This window comes from Panulirus ornatus, chromosome 6, assembly GCF_036320965.1.
Source record: "Panulirus ornatus isolate Po-2019 chromosome 6, ASM3632096v1, whole genome shotgun sequence".
Taxonomy (NCBI): Eukaryota; Metazoa; Arthropoda; class Malacostraca; order Decapoda; family Palinuridae; genus Panulirus; species Panulirus ornatus.
In genome coordinates this window covers 30984458-31006136 of record NC_092229.1, presented here as the reverse complement: position 1 = coordinate 31006136, position 21679 = coordinate 30984458, and the positions used below count along the sequence as shown (strand labels likewise).

Below are 21679 nucleotides of genomic sequence, written 5' to 3'. Positions count from 1 at the left end.
TCATACTTGATCAACCGTTTCCCACTTCATCACCATTTCCTGCATTGGTGACACAACATCAGGAAATGATGAAGAAAGGCCACATCCGCTCACATTCATTCTCTAGCAATAACGTGTGATGCAACAAAACGATAGCTCCCTATCCACAATCAGTCCCCACAGACCTTTTCATGGTTTATCGTGGACACTTCACATACCCTGGTTCAGTCCACTGCCAGCATGTCAACCCCAGTATACCACATCATTCCAATTCACTACATCTCAAGCACACCTTTCACCCTCCTGCATATTCAGGCCCCAATTGCTCAAAATATTTTTCACTCCACCCTTCCATCCCCAATTTGGTCTCCCCCACCCTTCCCCCTCTGAAACATATATCCTCTTTGTCAACCTTTCCTCACTCATTCTCTCCATATGTCCACACCATTTAAGCACATTCTCTTTCACTCTCTCAAAGACACTCATTTTGTTACCGCACATGTCTTGTACCCTTTCATTACTTAATCAAACCACCACACATCAAATATAGTCCTCAAACATTTCATGTTCTACACATCCACCCTCCTCAGCATGACCTTATCTACAATCCATGCCTCACATCCATATAATACATAATGAATTTCTGCCATCCCAGATAACCTTCTCTCTTTTTACATATTCTTCAGCACTCCCAGAACTTTCGCTCTCTCCCCAATCCTATGACTTACTTCCACTTCCATGGTTCCATTCACTGCCATGCCCACTCCACGATACCTAAAACATCTAATTTCCTCCAATTTTTCTCCATTCAAACTCACATCCCAACTAACCTGTCCTTCAACCCTGTTAAACCTAATAATGTTGCTTTTATTCACATTTACTCTCACCTTTCTCCTGTGACACACCTTTCCAAAGTGTCACCAACTTCTGCAATCTCTCACTCAAATCAGCCACGAGTGCTGTATCATCAACAAATAGCAAGGGACTTACCTTTGTCCCCTTTGCCTTTGTACAATGGCACTATGCAAGCATTTTGCCAATCCTCAGGCACCTCACCATGAGTCATACAAACATTAAATAACCTTACCAACCAGTCAACAATACAGTCACCCCCTTTTTTAATAAATTCCACTGCAATACCATCCAAACCTGCTGCCTTGTCGGCTTTCATGTTCCACAAAGCTTTTACTACCTCTTCTCTGTTCACCAAATCATTTTCCATAGCCCTCTCACTTTGCACACCACCTTGACCACAACACCCTATATCTGCCACTCTATCATCAAACACATTCAAAAAACCTTCAAAATACTCACTCCATCTTCTCACATCACCACTACTTGTTATCACCTCCCCATTAGCCCCCTTCACTGATGTTCCCATTTGTTCCCTTGTCTTACGCACTTAATTCACCTCCTTCCAAAACATCTTTTTATTCTTCCTAAAATTTAATGATACTCTCTCACCCCATCTCTCATTTGCCCTCTTTTTCACCTCTTGCACCTTTCTCTTGACCTCCTGCCTCTTTCTTTTATATATCTCCCGCTCACTTGCATTATTTCCCTGCAAAAATCGTCCAAATGCCTCACTCTTCTCTTTCACTAATAATCTTACTTCTTCATCCCACCACTCACTACCCTTTCTAATCTGCCCACCTCCCACACTTCTCATGCCACAAGCATCTTTTGTGCAAGCCACCACTGCTTCCCTAAATACATCCCATTCCTCCCCCACTCCCCTTACCTCCTTTGTTCTCACCATTTTCCATTCTGTACTCAGTCTCTCCTGGTATTTCCTCACACAAGCCTCCTTTCCAAGCTCACTTACTCTCACCACTCTCTTCACCCCAACATTCTCTCTACAAATCTTCACCTTCGCCTCCACAAGATAATGATCAGACATCCCTCCAGTTGCACCTCTCAGCACATTAACATCCAAAAGTCTCTCTATATACATACAAACACAGACATATACATATATACACATGTATATAATTCATACTTGCTGCCTTTATTCTTTCCTGTCGCCACCTCGCCACACATGAAATGACACCCCCCTCCCCCTGCATGCGTGTGAGGTAGCGCTAGGAAAAGACAGCAAAGGCCACATTCGTTCACATTCAGTCTCTAGCTGTCATGTATAATGCACCAAAACCACAGCTCCCTTTCCACATCCAGGCACCTCAAAACTTTCCACGGTTTACCAGACACTTCACATGCCCTGGTTCAATACACTGACAGCATGTCAACCAGGTATAACATATTGTTCCAATTCACTCTATTCCTTGCACGCCTTTCACCCTCCTGCATGTTCAGGCCCCAATCATTCAAAATCTTTTTCATCCCATCCTTCCACCTCCAATTTGGTCTCCCACTTCTCCTCGTTCCCTCAACCTCTGACACATATATCCTCTTTGTCAATCTTTCCTCACTCATTCTCTCCATTAACCAAACCATTTCAATGCACCCCCTTCTGCTCTCTCAACCACACTTTTTATTACCACACATCTCTCTTACCCTTTCATTACTCACTCAATCAAACCACCTCACACTACATATTGTCATCAAACATCTCATTTCCAACACATCCACCATCCTCCACACAACCCTATCTATAGCCCATGCCTCGCAACCACATAACATTGCTGGAACCACTATTCCTTCAAACATACCCATTTTTGTTTCCGAGATAATGTTCCTGCCTTCCACACATTCTTCAACGCTCCCAGCACTTTCACCCCCTCCCCCACCCTGTGACTCACTTCTGCTTCTATGATTCCATCCGATGCCAAATCCACTCCCAGATATCAGAGGGGATAGGGGAGAAAGAATACTTCCCACGCATTCCTTGTGTGTCGTAGAAGGCGATGAAAGGGGACATGAGCGGGGGGCTAGAAACCCTCCCCTCCTTGTATTTCAACTTTCTAAAAGGGGAAAGATATACACACATATACACATATATACAAATATACATATACATACACATACACAGACATATATACACATACACATGTACATTTTCATACTTGTTTGCCTTCATCCATCCCTGACACCACCCCACCCCACAAGAAACAGCATCGCTAACCCCTACTTCAGCGTGGTAGCGCCAAGAGTAGAGAAAAAAAAAGGCCCCATTCATTCACACTCAGTCTCTAGCTGTCATATGTCATGTACCCAAACCACAGCTTCCTATCCACATCCAGGCTCAACAGACCTTTCCATGGTTTATCTCAGACGTTTCCTATGATCTGGCTCAGTCCACTGACAGTACATCGACCTCAGTATACTACATCTTTCCAAATGACTCTATTCCTTGAACGCCTCTAACCCTCCTGTATGTTCAGGCCCTGATTGCTCAAAATCTTTTTCACCCCATCCTTCCACCTCCAATTTGGTATCCTGCTTCTTATTCCCTCCACCTCTGATACGTATATTCTTATTCCCTCCACCTCTGATACGTATATTCTATTTGTCAATCTTTCCTCACTCATTCTCTCCATACATCCAAATCATTTCAACACACCCTCTTCTGCTCTCTCAACCACACTCTTTTTCATTTCCACACATCTCTCTTTCCCTTTCATTTCTTACTCAATCGAATCACCACACACCACATATTGTACTCAAATATTTCATTTCCAAAATATCCACTCTCCCCTGTGCAACCGTATCTATACCCCGTGCCTCACAATCATATAACACTAATGGAACTACTATTCCTTCTAATACCCATTTTTGCTCTCCGAGATAATGTTCTCTCCTTCCACACATTCTTCATTGCTCTCAAAACATTTGCCCCCTCCCCCAACCTGTGACTCACTTCCGCTTCCAAGGTTCTATTCACTGCTAAGTCCACTCCCACATATCTAAAACACTTCACTTCCTCCAGTTTTTCTCCATTCAAAATTACATCCCAATCAACTTGTCCCTCAACACAACTGAACCTAATAACCTTGCTCTTACTCACATTTACTCTCAACTTTCTCCTTTCAAACACTCTTCCAAACTCAAACACCAAATTCTGGAGTTTCTCACTCAAATCAGCCATGGGAGCTGTATTATCGACAAACAACAACTGACTCACTTCCCAGGCCCTCTCATCCCCAACAGATTGCATTCTTGCCCCGCTCTCTAAAACTCGCATTTACCTCCCTAACCACCCCATCTATAAACAAATTAAACAACCACTATTATTATCCCTGGGGGTAGGGGAGAAAGAATACTTCCCAAGCATTCCCCACATGGCGTAGAAGGTGACTAAAGGGGACGGGGCGTGGGGTTAGAAACCCTTCCTCCTTGTATTTCAACATTCTAAAAAGGGGAAACGGAAGGAGGCATGCGGGGAGTGCACATCCTCCTCAAAGGCTCACAATGGGGTGTCTAATTTTGTGTGGATGTAAACAAGATGAGAAAAAAGGAGAGATAGGTAGTATGTTTGAGAAAAGGAACCTGGATCTTTTGGCTCTGAGTGAAATAAAGCTCAAGGGTAAAGGGGAAGAGTGGTTTGGGAATGTCTTGGGAGTAAACTCAAGGGTTGGTGAGAGGACAAGAGCAAAGGATGGAGTAGCACTACTCCTGAAGCAGGAGCTGTGTGAGTATGTGATAGAGTGTAAGAAAGTAAACTCTAGATTGATATGGGTAAAACTGAAAGAGGATGGAAAGAGATGGGTGATTATTGGTGCCTATGCACCTGGGCATGAGAAGAAAGATCATGAGAGGCAAGTGCTATGGGAGTAACTGAATGAGCGTGTTAGATGCTTTGATGCACGAGACTGGGTTATAGTGATGGGTGATTTGAATGCAAAGGTTAGTAATGAGGCAGTTGAGGGATTAATTGGTGTATATAGGGCGTTCAGTGTTGTAAATGGAAATGGCGAAGAGCTTGTAGATTTAAGTGCTGAAAAAGGACTGGTGATTAGAAATAACTTGTTTAAAAAGAGATATACATAAGTATGTGTATGTAAGTAGGAGAGATGGCCAGAGAGCATTATTGGATTACATGCTAATTGATAGGTGCATGAAAGAGAGACTTTTGGATGTTTAAGTGCTGAGAGGGGCAACTGGAGAGATACCTGATCATTATCTTTTGGAGGTGAAGGTGAAAATCTGTAGAACAAGATTTTCAGAAAAGAAGAGAGGATGTTGGGGTGAAGAGAGTGGTGAGAGTAAGTGAGCTTGGAAAGGAGACTTGTGTGAGGAAGTACCAGGAGAGATTGAGTGCAGAATGGAAAAAGGTGAGAACAAATGATGTAAGGGGAGTGGGGTAGGAATGGGATGTATTTAGAGAAGCAGTGATGGCTAAGGCAAAAGATGCCTGTGGCATAAGAAACTTGGGAGGTGGGGTAGATTAAAAAGGGTAGTGAGTGATGGGATGAAGACATAAGATTGTTGGTGAAAGAGAAGAGAGAAGCATCTGGATGATTTTTGCAGGGAAATAGTGAAAATGACAGGGAGATGTATACAAGAAAGAGGCAGGAGATCAAGGGAAAGGTGCAAAAGGTGAAAAAGAGGGCAAATGAGAGTTGGGGTGAGAGAGTATCGTTAAATTTTAGGGAGTATAAAAAGATGTTTTGGAAGGAAGCAAATAAAGTGCATAAGATGAAAGACCAATGGGAATATTGGTTGAAGGGGGCAAATGGGGAGGTAATAACTAATAACAGGTAGTGGTGAAGCGAAACGGAGATGGACAATGTGTGGTGTGAGGTGGTTTGATCGAGTAAGTAACGTAAGGGTAAGAGAGATGTGTGGAAATAAAAAGAGCGTGGTTGAGAGAGCAGAAGAGGGTGTTTTGAAATGGTTTGGGCACATGGAGAGAATGAGTGAGGAAAGATTGACCAAGAGGATATATGTGTCGGAGGTGGAGGGAACAAGGAGAAGAGGGAGACCAAATTGGAGGTGGAAGGATGGAGTGAAAAAGATTTTGTGTGATCGGGGCCTGAACATGCAGGAGGGTGAAAGGAGGGCAAGGAATAGAGTGAATTGGAGCGATGTGGTATACCGGGGTTGACGTGCTGTCAGTGGATTGAATCAAGGCATGTGAAGCGTCTGGGGTAAACCATGGAAAGCTGTGTAGGTATGTATATTTGCATGTGTGGACGTATGTATATACATGTGTATGGGGGTGGGTTGGGCCATTTCTTTCGTCTGTTTCCTTGCACTACCTCGCAAACGCGGGAGAAAAAAAACAAAACAAAAAAAAAAAACAATATCATATGGTAACAAGTTATGGGCTATAGATAGGGTTGTGCAAAGGAGGGTGGATGTGTTGGAAATGAGATGTCTGAGGACAATATGTGGTGTGAGGTGGTTTGATTAAGTAATGAAAGGGTAAGAGAGATGTGTGGTAATAAAAAGTGTGGTTGAGAGAGCAGAAGAGGGTGTACTGAAATGGTTTAGTGACATGGAGAGAATGAGTGAGGAAAGATTGACAAAGAGGATATGTGTGTCAGAGGTGGAGGGAATGAGGAGAAGTGGAAGACGGGATTGGAGGTGGAAGGATGGAGTGAAAAAGATTTGGAGTGATTGGGGCTTGATCATACAGGAGGATGAAAGGCATGCAAGAAATAGATTGAATTGGAATGATGTGGTATACCAGTGTCGACATGCTGTCAATGGATTGAACCAGGCCATGTGAAGTGTCTGGGGTAAACCATGGAAAGTACTGTGGGGTTTGGATGTGGAGAGGGAGCTCTGGTTTTCGGTGCATTACACAAGACAGCTAGAGACTAGTGTGAACGAATGTGATGGGATGTATTTAGGGAAGCAGTGATGGCTTGCGCAAAAGAGGCATGTGGCATGAGAAAGGTGGGAGGTGGGAAGATTAGAAAGGTTAGTGATTGGTGGGATGAAGAAGTAAGATTGTTAGTAAAAGAGAAAAGAGAGGTGTTTGGACAATTTTTGCAGAGAAGTAGTGCAAATGACTGGGAGATGTATAAAAGAAAGTGGTAGGTTAAGAGAAAGGTGCAAGAGGTGAAAAAGAGGGCAAATGAAAGTTGGGGTGAGAGAGTATCATTTAACTTTAGAGAGGATAAAAAGATGTTTTGGAGGAAGGTAAATAAAGTGCGTGATAAGAGAACAAATGGGAACATCATTGATGGGAGCAAATGGGAAGGAAATAACAAGTAGCAATGAAGTGAGGAGATGGAGTGAGTATTTTGAGGGTTTGTTGAATGTGTTTGATGACAGAGTGGCAGATATAGGGTGTTTTGGTTGGGGTGGTGTGTGAAGTGAGAGGGTCAGGGAGAATGGTTTGGTAACAAAGAAGAGGTAGTGAAGGCTTTGTGGAAGATGAAAGCCAGCAAGGTGGCGGGGTTTGGATGGTGTTGCACTGGAATTCATTAAAAAAGTGGGTGACTGTGTTGTTGATTGGTTGGTAAGGATATCAATGTATGTATGGATCATGGTGAAGGGTCTGAGGATTGGCAGAATGCATGCATAGTGCCACTGTACAAAGGCAAAGGGGATAAAAGTGAGTCTTCAAATTACAGAGGCATAAGTTTGTTGAGTATTCCTGGGAAATTATATGGGAGGGTATTGATTGAGAGGGTAAAGGCATGTACAGAAAGAGCATAAGACTGGAGAAGAGCAGTGTGGTTTCAGAAGTGGGAGAGGATGTGTGGATCAGGTGTTTGCTTTGAAGAATGTATGTGAGAAATACTTTGGAAAACAGATGGATTTGTATGTAGCACCTATGGATCTGGAGAAGGCACATGATAGGGTTGATAATGATAATTTGTGGAAGGTTTTAAGAGTATATGGTGTGGGAGTTGAGTTGCTAGAAGCAGTGAAAAGTTTTTACCAAGGATGTAAGGCATGAGTACGAGTAGGAAGAGATGAAAGTGACTGGGTCCCAGTGGATGTCGGTGTATGGCAGGGGTGCGTAATGTCGCCATGATTGTTTAATTTGTTTATGGATGGGATGGTTAGGGAGGTGAACACAAGAGTTTTGGAGAGAGGGGCAAGTATGCAGTCTGTTGTGGATAAGAGGGCTTGGGAAGTGAGTCAGTTGTTGTTTGTTGATGATACAGCACTGGTGGCTGATTCGGGTTAGAAACTGCAGAAGTTGGGGACTGAGTTTGGTAGAGGGTATGAAAGAAGAAAGTTGAGAGTAAATGTGAATAAGAGCGAGGTTATTAGGTTCAGTAGGGTTGAGGGACAAGTTAACTGGGAGGTAAGTTTAAATGAAGAAAACTGGAGGACGTGAAGTGTTTTAGATATCTGGGAGTGGACTTAGCAGCAGATGAAACCATGGAAGTGGAAGTGAGTCACAGGGTGGGGAAGGAGGCAAAGGTTCTGAGAGCATTGAAGAATGTGTGGGAGGCGAGAATGTTATCTCGGATAGCAAAAATGGGTATGTTTGAAGGAATCGGGGTTTCAATAATGTTATATGGTTGCGAGGCATGGGCTACAGAAAGGGTTGTGTGGAGGAGGGTGAATGTATTGGAAAGGAAATGTTTGAGGGCAATATGTGGTGTGAGGGGGTTCGACCAAGTAAGTAAGCACACCCATTTTATTACCATATGTCTCTTACTCTTTCATTGCTTACTCGATCAAACCACCTCGCTCCACATAATGTCCTCAACCATTTCAGCAAACTTCTAGGAGAATTAGATATTTTGAAAGGAGATCAATGGCATGAGAAGAACAAGAACAAATGGAAATATCGATGAAAGAGGCATATGGTATATTTTTACATGGAGTGTTGAGGTGAAGGGATGAAATTAGTATTTTGAAGGATTACTGAATTCCTTTGATGATAGAGTGGTTATCAGGTTGTACACCTCCGACTGAGGTAACTGTATTTCTTTCTGCCTCACCTTCACTTGGGCTCTTGCATTCTGTCCACAGACATAAAATCTCTACTTGACACACATAACTCTTGATAAAACTCACATAACTCATTCTCTGTAACTAGTTTTTCTCCTTCAGGAATGTTTTTTACTAGCCCTGCCTTCTGGCAAAATGATACAAGAAATAAATAGGTAGGAATATCACACAAAAGCAATAGGTAGAAGTAGAAGGTTGGAACATTAGGTAGACGCATTAAGTTGAAGTTGTCAGTAAGAGCATTAGGTAGAAGTCTTTGAAAACAATGTGCTAGAGTTGCCCTCTGCCAATGGCCTGTTAAGGGTGAGGCACAAAAGGCTAAGAAGCAGCATTGGAGTTCACCGGTTATGGAGACTCTTTTGCTGTGGCTATGCCATTGAAGGAGTTCCCAAAGGGAACAGGCATCATATAAACAGATAAATAGAATGATAGATAAATAAATAGATGGGGAAGTAGATAGAGGGCATTTTGGACAAGGAGGTAGCAAAATGAGAAGGTCATAGCATGTAGCTTTGTGAAGAGAGAAAGGTGGGGAAAGCCTTGCATAACATAAAATGTGGCAAGGCAGCTGGAGTAGAGAATGTTGCAATTGAATTTCCTAAGAAAGATAGAGACTGCATTGTTGGTTTGTCAGGATCCTCAGTGTATTTATGGATCATATTGTGGTGGCTGAGGATTGACGACATGCATGTATAGTGCCACTGTATAAAGGTAGGGGGGGATAAGAGTGAGTGTTCAAACAACAGAGATATGCAGTCGTTGAGTGCAACAGGGAAGTTGAATGGTAGCGTGGTGATTCAGTGGGTTAAGGCAGGTACAAAGCATCAGACGGAGAATGAACAATTTAGTTGTAGGAGTGGTGTTTGCTTTGAAAAATGCATGAGTGAGAAATACTTAGAGGGACACATGTAAGTGGCATAATGGATCTCGAGTAAGCAAAAGACAGCACTAATTGAAATACCTTCTAGAAGGTCTTACAAATATATGGGGTGGGAGGAAAGCTATCACAAGGAATGAAGTTGGGCAAGTAATGAGGGGGGTGTGAGGTTACATATGAAGGCTTGTCCACGGGAGGAGTGTATGTCATTGTGGCTGTTTAATTTGAGTAGGGATGAGGTGGTGAAGAGTATAAATGTGAGGGGTCTTGGAGACAGGCAATAATGCAGTCAGTATGGGGGTGAAAGGCCAAGGGAATGAATCAGTTGTTGCTAGCTAATTACAGCACTGGAGGTGGATTCAACTATCTCTCGCATATGCCAATACTGCTTCCCTAAATACCCCCTATTCCTCACTAACTCCCCTAGCACTGTTAACTCACATCTACTGCCATTCTACACTCAGTCTCCTGGTATTCTATCTATCTATCTATCTAGCTATATCTCTGATACCCGTTCCCTCTGGGAACTCCCATCAAGGGTTGGCCATGGTAAAAGAGTCTCCACTTATCCATCTTTACATGCTTCCCTCACATATGCCATTCCACACATTCTTCCACTAATTCTCTCCCGCCAATTCTCCTTCACCCTACTTGCCTATGCCCACTCACCCCAACTCTAATTGTACTATCATACACTTTCCTTATAAACTCCCAGTCTTGCATTCTTTCCACATGCTCAAACCACCTTTCACCTATTCTACCACTCCACAATTCACTCCATTTGCATCACCAGTCATAACACTCATACACCCTTTCATTTCATGGTCTTCTCAAATAGCTCATTTCCACCGCCTGGATTCCTGACCTCTGTCACTCATTCTCTGACCATGTTTCAGCTGCATAGGTAAGGACTGGGAGGACTATGCAGTCCCTTAATCCTTTCTTTACTTCCATACTTACACCTCTAACCTTCCATACTTGCACCTCTACCCCTTATAATTCTATTAAGGGACCCAATGACTCTTCTACCCTATACTACTCTCTCCCTTATCTCTCCTTCCATATCACCACACTTATCCTAGACAGTTCCTAGATACTTAAGTTCTCTTACTTCTTCCAGTCCTTTTACCCCCATCCCCACAGCACAATTAAGTACACTTTCTTCTTTCACTCTATATGGTCTTACAAAATCTATACTTTCACTCTGTTTCCTTTCAAATACCATTACTTTACTTTTACTTGCATTTACCTTCAATCACCTAGGCTTACACACATCATAAAACACACTTACAACCTTCCGCAACTCCTCTTCACTCTCAGCAAACAAAACAGTATCATCCGCAAACAGGCTTGCCGCTAGCCAACATATCTCACCACCACACTCTATCTCTACACTCCTTTTCCCTAGTTTTCCTTTCATCTCTCTTATCACTATATCCATATACATATATATCAAAAAGCCATGGTAACATTACACAGCCCTGCCTCACACCTACATGTAACCCAAAACTTTCTTTCACCTCTCCATCCACTCTTACACATGTACCTGTTCCTTTATGGAAGGTGTTCACACCATACAACAGTTGTCCCCCTATACCATATATCCTTAACACATCCCATAAAGCATTCCTCTCTACTCTGTCATATGCTTTCTCCAGATCCATAAAACTTGCATATAAATTCTTACCTTTCACTAAATACTTTTCCATAGTCATCTTTACAACAAAAATCTGATCCACACATCCCCTACCTTTCCTAAAACCCCCTTGCTCTTCACTTATTCTGCATTCAGTCACTTCTATCACTCTGTCAGTTACTTTTCTTGCATACACTTTTCCTGGTATACTTAACAGACTTATTCCCCTATAACTGCTACATACATTCTTAGCACCCTTTCCTTTGAATAAAGAAATGGTAATAGCTTTCACCTAATCCTCAGGCACAAGTTTCTCTTTCCATGCTAAATCACATATATGATCCATCCATTCTATCACACTTTCTCCTACATACTTCATCATTTCAGCCATAATCTCATCCACTCAAGGTGCCTTTCCTACCCTCAGCCTCATCATTGCACTTCTTACCTCCCTTTTAGCTATGTGCTCTTGCATTTGAACCCTCTTCCTCTTCTCCTCCATACCCATGCATGTAAAAACTGCTACCTCCCCTTCTCTCACATTCACCTGTTCTTCAAGTATTTTGTCCATCTTCCTTTCACTTCCTTCTTTTGATTCAGCGACTCCCCTTTCTTACTTCTCTCATTAACATTTCCACTCTTACATCCACCTCTTTCCTTTTTCACCTCCTTCTATTTTAGTTTCTTATTATCCCAAAACTTTCCACTTAACTTTCTTCCAAAAATCTTCAGCTACTCTTTCTTTGCTTTCCTCTATCAGCTTCTTAACATTTTGTATTTTTCCCTTCTCCTTTGCTAAATTTCCACTGGTACATTCCTATTGAACAATCTGCCATATGCCCTTTTCTTCTGCATCCAACAACTGATTCTACCAACCTTTAATAGTACTTCTCTAAAAATTTTAAACACTTCATTCAAACATAACAGCATTCCTACATTCACTACACTTCCATCTAAGCTTTCAGTTACCTTCCTTTCACAATCCTCCCTACATTTTTTCTGATTCATCTTTTCGCTTGCCAACACTTTAAACTCTCTCTTTACACCATACCTCCACTTCTCTGTTATCCTCATTCCCACAAGAACCGTTAAATGGCCAGTCTCTCCAAAGAATTACAGCATGACCTTTCTCAATCTTTCATCCACTGCCACAGTCAATCGAAGCCTTTTTGTCTTAATCTCCATTATTCCTCATCCACATATATCTGTGGATCATCTTGTGTTGAAAGAAAGATGTTTGCAAGGAATAAACTCCTCTCAGCACAAGATCCACAAGATAACTTCCATTCTCATCTACTCTAGGCACTCCCCATTTCATAACTATCTCATTAATTTCATCACATCCCACTTTCACATTCATATCACCCATTATGACCATGTTTCTCTCATTCTCAAAACTGTTTACAGTCATTTAAATTTTTCCAAAAAAGATTTAGACAGTTTTCATATTCACAGGCACATATACAAATACCCATGCATACTTCACAATCCCAATCTTTCCTTTAAACCACAATATTCTTCATCCATTCCATACATGCTTTGTAACACCTCCCCATACTCTTCGTGATAGCAGAATTGCACATCCTTCTTTTCCTCTTCCCTGAAAATTTTCTCATACCAAACTTCCTTCCATGCCCTCTAATAACTTGAATTCATCATTTCCTTTTTCAATCCACACACCCTACTCAAGGATATGGGCTTCCCTAATCCCTAGCACATCCACACTTAAACTTTTAAACCTCTCCACAATCTCCCTCCTTTTACTCTCACCAGTCATCCATTCATATTCAGTGCCTTCACCTTCACCTTCAATTGCTCTTCTCTTTTAACCCTCAGCATAACTGGTAGACTCCCGGGCTGATTCTTAGCCTTTTCTGCTATTTCTTTAAACAAGTCCTTTTTCCAAGCCCAATTACTTTTACCACTCTCTTCTTACCCATAGTATTTCATCTTTTCTGAAAAACTATACAAATCTTCACCCTCACCTCCAAAAGGTAATGATCAGACATCCTAGCAGCTGCTCCTGTCAACAAATTCACATCCAAGAGTCTCTTTTGCATACCTATCTATTATTATGTAATCCAATAATGCCTGCTGACAATCTTTCCTTCTCACATACATATACTTGAGTATATCCCTTTTTTCTACCTACTTATATCTCTGACACCCGTTCCCTCTAGGAACTCCCTCAAGAGAGTGGTCATGGCAATCGATTCTCTATAATTGGTGAACTCCAGTGCTGCTTCTTAGCATTTAGTGCTTAATCCTTAACAGGCCACTGGCATAGGGCAACTCTAATGCAGTGTTTTCAAAGGATCCTACCTTATGTTCCTACCTGCTACATTTACCTATTGTGTCTACCTAATTTTCCAACTGAATGTCCTAACCTACTATTTCTATCTAATGCTTCCACCTAATGTTCCCACCTACCACTTCTTCCTAATGTTTCTATGTAAGGCTCCTGCCTTGCGTTACTACCTACTACTTTTATCTTTTATTCCTACTATTTCATCAAAAAGCTGTCTACACATAGGTGAGACAGCAAGAAAAGACAGCTATTTGGGTCTGAAGAGTGCAACTTCAAACCATTTTAAGTGCTGGCTCGCTACACAGCCATCACTTACCTTCCTGATACCCAGGCAGGTAGTAATGGTAATATACCTCCCTGGTTGGTGGCTGTGTACTAACTACTACCTACCTCTTTTTAAACCAAGTATTCCCAGTCACCAGTCTTTTCTCAGTACACAGCTCCACAAACTGTTCACCATTTCCAATCACTTTACTGAATAACCCATGCCACCCAATTATACCATCAACTGCCACATTACTCATCTTTGCATCTAAATCACCAATTAATAAAACCCGGTCTGCTACATCAAAATTTCTGACAAGTTCACTCAGTTGCTCCTAAAGCAGATGCCACTTACCATCTTCCTTCTCATGGCCAGATGCATAAGCACTAATGATCACCTGTCTCTCACAATCCACTCTGAAGCTCACATCCTTACATTTTCACACATTCCCACAACTCCAGCTTCAAGAGTAGCGCTACCCCTTCCTTAGTTTTTGCCCTCACAACAACCCTTGACTTTAATCCCTCAGACATTCCCAGAGCATTCTTTCTATTCACACTTGAGAGGCTCCTAAAATCATAAATATTCCTGAAGACCAAAAAACATCCTCTCTCTTCAAGCCAACCTGTAATGCTTTACATTCACCATATATAACCTATTTGTTCTGAAAACTACAGCCTATAGTAATGAATCCTACTCATTCCTATACTTTTCAGCAGTCTTTTATGTCTCAGATGTACACATTTTCAATATTTCATTTCTTAAAATGTCAAAAATTATAATACTGGTCTAGGGGATGGGGTCTGACATATAACCAGTCTTTTACTCTGGAAACCTATCTTTGCTTGGTGTGATTTCAATATAAATGAACTTCTCTGGAAATGAATTCATCATTTACAGTAAGGAAGGCCAGTAATCAAGTTATTTTGTCCTGTATCCACAATGATTAGACTGAAGATGGAACAAAAATTAAATCTATTCCTTATGGCTGAAAAAAAAATCAGGTCAAGTTAGCAAAATGTAAATGATAATGAAATTCATAGTGATTTATCTACTGTAGTATGATAAAGCAAACTGCTATGCAGTGTAGGAAAAAACATTTTTCCTGAGCATCAAAACAACTGGTAGGCAAGTAATACTCTCAGTAGCCAAGTCCAGCATGGCCTGCAGAACAAGGCCATCAGGCTTAAAGATATTCAGTAAACTGCATGTTCTTTACATAAAATTTTCAATCAAAACAAAAACACTGAACCATGGATACAATGTAAAAGACTCGAAGTACGTAAGGAAGTTTTCTATATCAGTACAGTATCTATACTGCAGCACTGTCATATCTAACAAGGCTGAAGAAAACTTAAACAAACATGATCAAAGTTTGCATAACATTCAGTATTCAAACTAGGTCTTATATCACTGCTTCATTAAGCACAGTACCATATTAGTTTTATGAGACAAAACTTATAATACAAAAATATGATTAGTTGCATAACCAGAACCACAGTTTTGATGCTATCACTTTATACAAAGGAAAGAAAATAAGTATATCACCACCCTATAATACAGAAACATAAAAGTATATTACTTGTAAATGGGGTGACTGTAGGATGGCAAAAAGTTCGATGGCATCTGCGGAGGGGATGGTGCGATAGTGAATCTCCCTCATGATGGATATGCCAATGTCTTCAGCATTAGACATAAGTGGCTGACAGGCCTTTCTGGTGCGATTAATCTGAAACAAAATTATTGGAGGAAAATTATTAGAGAAAATACTGTCAAGTTCCATATACATATTCAAATGATATGGTTTTGCAGCCTATAGCTTTTCAATATGGACCAGAGTAGCAGGGTAGCATGTCCATCACAAGGAACAGGCATTATCTGCCCTTTTGCTACCTTGTTGAGCTGAGGCTTGAGTCTCCAGATAAGCAAAACAAGTTCTAACAACCAAAGCATGCTTATATGCATTTGATCCACCCAATGCAAATGGAAGTGATGCTAGTACCATGAAATAATTCAGCTACGGTTGGAAAGTTTTTTCATACATATTTGCATTTCCCGTGTTAGCGAGGTAGCATTAAGAACAGAGGTTGGAAAGTTATGATAACAAAAGAAAAACAGATAACATTAGAATTTGATGCAAGTACTCAAACATTCAATTTTATTCAACAATCTATTCAAAGAACAAATATCAATTAGTCAACATCTATTAATAGTTCTTCCATTGCCCCTTCTCATAGGAGAGCTTGTAATTACCAAAATAAGGAGGTGTTGTTACTTGGTCACCGAAGCTGTCTAGCTTAAGGCAAGATACTTGATGACTAGATGAGGAGTATTGTGCCCTACTATTGACACTTGATGGGAAAAAATTAATCTTTGAATCATTGAGGTATAAGTTTGCTGAGTATACAGTTATAATGAATGGAAGAATGGTGACTGAAAGAATGGTCTCATGTCTCAGAGCTGACCGGGAAAGAAGCACGTAGCTTCTGGTGGGGCACAGAGTGGGTGCACGCCCTCTGTTATCTCTCATGAATAGTTACAGGAAATATTTAATGAAAGGGTTATTTTCTCATGGCATTTATGAATCTGGAAAATGGGTACAATAGGATTGACATTGATGCCTTATGAAAGGTGCCATGGATGTGTAGTAGATGGAGAGTTACTAGATGCAGCAAGCATTATTCATTGTGAGATTAAGGTATGTGTGCAAGTAGGAATGGGGGAGGGTGTGTGGTTCCTGGTAAACATGGACCTGTTAAGGATGTGTGTTGTGACTTTCACTATATAATGTCTATGTATAGAGTACTGAGGGTGGTAAATGCCAGGATCTTGAAGAAGAAATGGGTCTGCTGTATGCTCAAGATTGGGGAGCATAGAAGGTAAATCAGTTGCTGCTTGAAGATTACACAGCTCCTGAGGCAGACTCTGGAGAGAGACTCCAGATGCTGCTAACCCAATTTTTCTTGGAAAAAAAAAAAAAAGCTAAACATAGGGTAATATTTTACAGTGCAGGGATGAGACTGGATGGTTTGTGTAGGAGGACCTGGAGGATGTGAGGAACTTTAGTTAACTGTTCAGTGGTAATGGCAGCAGATGGAATCATTGGGCCTGTACTGAATCACATTGTGGGATGGGATAAAGGTCCAAAACACTCGAAGAAACATGAAAAAGGGAAGGTTAGTGTCTGCACTGGTAAAGATGGATGAATACAGGCAAAACTTCCAAAATTCATATTCAAAATTTCTTTCATGTGCTTCAAACTTTAGTTTAGTCCACGTGCATTCCTTCAGTTCAAAACATTCGACATATCATTAATAATACTATAAGGTTAAATTGAATCTTTCATAAAGTTTTTGTATGCATATCTCTTCAAAAGGTTCTTACCAAATGCATGAATTGATAATTATCTCCACATTCAGAAGATTATTGTATGAAAATAGGTGAAATTACATCTTCCCAAACATTACCAATCATGTTTATTTCAAACCATTCAAACAAGAATTGATAAAATGATACATCTTAGTTTTCATAAATTCATTTTTTACAGTTCTCTTCAGAAGGTTCTTACCTTATGAGTAAATTAACAATCATCTTACACTTAATGATATTTAGAAAAATATGAGAAAATACCTTAAGCAGACCAGGTATAAAAAACAAAACACTGTAAGCTGAAAGTAACGCAAATATACCAGAATAACACAGTGTTCATAGGCCATTGAGACTGCTGAAGTTGTGATAATATAAGTTAAAAAACATTGTCTGACATAAAAAGATTTAGAAAAAATTGCCTTACTGCTTCATCAGATTTGTCTTGCAAACACAAAAATACATCTTTAATACCAATATTCTTTAGCACTGAAAAGACAATTTTCTCCAATGAAGTCAAAGAACACTGTGATAGAAAAATAAAACCAAAAAAAAAAAAAGTGCTGTTGTCCTCAACTTACCCAACGAGAAATAAAAGAAACTTGTAACTGGAGTGTATTGGCAAAGATATCTTATCAATTTTTCTAAATATGCATATGATTATTTTATCAATTCATTCATCTGGTAGGAACCCTCTGAAGAGAATCATGTAGAAAATGTATGAAAAATGTACACCCCATAACATCTTATCAATTATACCTTGAATGTTTTGAAATGAACACCATCGCCAATGACTGGTAAGAGGTAAATCTTCTTCATCCCATCACTAACTACCCTTTCTAATCCACCCACCTACCACCTTTCTCATGCCGCATGCATCCTTTGCACATGACATCACTGCTTCCCTACATACATTCCATTCCTCACCCACTACCCTCACATCATTTGCTCTCACCTTTTGCCATTATACACTCAAACTCTCCTGGTCCTTCCTCACATAAGTCTCCTTTCTAAGATCACTAACTCATCTCCCCAATATTCTCTCTTCTTTTTTGAAAACATCTAAAAATCTTCACCTTCACAAGATAGTGATCAGACATCCCTCCAGCTGCCCCTTTTGGTGCATCAACATCCAAAAGTCTCTCTTTTACACATCTATGAATTAGCAAATAATCAAATAATGCCCTTTGACCATCTCTCCTACTCACATATATATACTTATGTATAATCTCTCTTTTTAAATGAGGTATTTTCAATTATCAGTCTTTTTCAGCACACAAATCCATAAGCTCTTCACCATTTCCATTCACAAAACTGAATACCCCATGTACACCAAGTATACCCTCAACTGCCACATTACTCACACTTGCATTCAAATCAACCATCACTAAAACCCGGTCTCGTACATCAAAGCTGCTAACACAGTCACTCAGCTGCTCCCGAAACACTTGCCTCTCATAATTTTTCTTCTCATTACCAGGTGTAAAAGCACTATTAATCACCTATCTCTCTCCATCCACTTTCAGTTTTACCCATACCAATCTGGAATTTACTTTCTTGCACTCTATCACAAACTCCCACAACTGCTTCAGGAGTAGTGCTACTCCTTCCTTAACTCTTGTTGTTTCACCAATCCCTGACTTTACTCCCAAGACTTTCCCAAACCACTCTTGCCCTGTACCCTTGATCTTCATTTAACTCTAAGCCAGATCATCCAGATTTCTTTCCTCAAACATAGTATCTATCTCTCCTTTCTTCTAATCTTGGTTATATCCACACACATATATACACACACAAGTACATATACATACATACATGCATATACATAAACATATACATACATATACATACATATATATACATACACATACATATCTACATATGTACATTTTCATACTTGCTTGCCTTTATCCATGCCCAGCACCACCCTGCCCCACAGGGAACTGCATCCCCCTCCAGCATCTACGAGATAGTGCCAGGAAGCATACGAAGAAAGGCCACATCTGCTCACATCCATTCTATAGCTGTCATGTAATGCACTGAAATCACAGCTTCCTATCCAAATCCAGGCCCCCAGATCTTTCCATGGTTTACCCCAGACACTTCACATGCCCTGGTCCAGTCCACTGACAGCACATTGACCCCAATATATGACCTGATCCAATTCACTCTATTCTGTGCACGACTTTCACCATCCTGTATGCTCAGGCCCTGGTCACTCAAAATCTTCTTCACTCCATCCTTCCATCTCCAATTTGGTCTCCCACTTCTCGTTGTTCCCTCCACATTTGACTCATATATCCTCTTTGTCAACATTTTCTCACTCATTTCTCTCTAAATGTCCAAACTATTTCAATATACCCTCTACTGCTCTCTCAACCATTACTCTTTTCATTTCTACACATCCCTCTTACCCTCTCATTACTTGATGAAATCATCTCACACCACATACTGCTGTCAAACATTCCATTTACAACACATTCACTCTCCTCCTTACAACTCTATCTACAGCCCATGCCTCGCAAAAATATAATATTGTTGGAATTACTATTCCTTCAAACATATGCATTTTTGCTCTCCAAGATGATGTTCTCTCTCTCCACACATTCTTCATCACTCCCAGAGCCTTCACCCCCTCTCACTGTTCAATGACTCACTTCTGCTTCCATAATTCTAATCCTTGCAAAGTCCACTCTTAAATAACTAAAACCCTTCACTTCCTCCAATTCTTCTTCATTTAACCTTACCTCCCAACTAACTCTTCCCTCAACCTTGCTGAAGCTAATAACATTGCTTTTATTCAAATCTACTCTCAACTTTCTCCTTTCACACACTCTTCCAAACTCAGTCACCAACTTCTACAGTTTCATACTTGAATCAGCCACCAGTGCTATATTAGCAAACAAATACTGACTCTCTTCCCAGGTCCTTTCATCCATAACAGACTGTATACTCACCCCTCTCTCCAAGACTCTTACATTTACCTCCCTAACCATCCAATCCATACACAAATTATACAACTATGATGGCATAACACACCCCTGCAACAGACCAACCTTCACTAGGAACCATTAACTTTCTCCCTTTCTCCTAGTACACATGCCTTACACCACTGATAAAATGTTTTCACTGCCTGTAGCAGATTAATTCCCTCACCATATATTTTGAAGACCTTCCACAAAGCATCTCCATCAACCCTACCATACTCCTTCACCATACCCATAAATGCCACATACAAATCCATCTGTTTTCCTTCCATAAATGCCACATACAAATCCATCTGTTTTCCTAAGTATTTCTCACACTCATTCTTCAGAGCAAACACCTGATCTACACATCCTCTACCACTTCTAAAACCACACTACTCCCCAGTCTGTACATGCCTTCACTCTCTCAATCAATACCCTCCCATACAATTTCCCAGGAATATTCAACAAACTTATGCCCCTGTAGTTTGAACACTAACCTTTATCCCCTTTTCCTTTGTACAATGACACTATAAATGCACTCTGCCAATCCTGCATTTCAACATGATCCACACACAATGAATATCCTTACCAACCAATCAACAATGCAATCACCCCATTTCTTAATAAATTCAACTGAAATACCATCGACTCCCACCACCTTGCAGCAATTCATCTTCCACAATGTTCTTACCACCTCTTCTCTCTTCATAAAAGCACTCTCCATGATTCTCTCACTTTGCTTACCACCCTGACCAAAACACCATATATATAATCAAACACAATTTAACAATCCTTCAAAATACTCACTCCATCACTATCTGACATCACTTCCACCCTTGCACCCTCCACTGATGTTCCCATTTGTTTCTTGTCTTTTACACTTTATTTACCTTCTTCCAAAACGTCTTTACATTCTCCCTGAAGTTTAATGATATCTCTCACACCAACTCACATTTGCCCTGCTTTTCAACCCCTGCACCTTTCTCTTGACCTCCTGGTGCTTTCTCTTATATATCTCCCAATCATTTGCAATCCCTTGTATGTTCTGCCCAAACTCCTCTCTTTTCTCTTTCACTAGCAACATTACTACTTCATCCCACCACTCATTACCATTTCTAATTTGCCCTCCTCCCACCTTTCACATGGCACATACATCTCTTGTGCATGCCAGTACTGCTTCCCTAAATACCTCCCATTCTCACCCACTACCCTCACTTCATTTGCTTTCACCTTTTGCCATTCTACAGTCAACCTCTCCTGGTATTTCTGCACATACATCTCCTTTCATAGCTTCCTTATTCGCACCACTCTCTTCTCCCTAGTATTTCTCGTCTTTTCAAAAAGCTCTACAAATCTTCACCCTTGCTTCCACAAGATATTGATCAGATATCCTATCAGCTGCCCCTCTTAGCACATTTACATTCAAAAGTCTCTTTTTCACATGCCTATCATCTAT

General features: G+C 40.6%; 1 protein-coding gene across 1 annotated transcript in view; it reads right to left on the bottom strand.

Annotated features, from left to right (window-relative positions):
• The window catches only part of metro (membrane palmitoylated protein 7-like protein metro), a 278984-nt gene that overhangs the window by 216350 nt on the left and 40955 nt on the right, over nt 1-21679 (bottom strand). The window contains exon 3 of the mRNA XM_071662259.1: nt 15471-15617. Coding sequence (XP_071518360.1) covers nt 15471-15617 — 147 coding nt within the window. The remainder of the gene's footprint in view (nt 1-15470; nt 15618-21679) is intronic.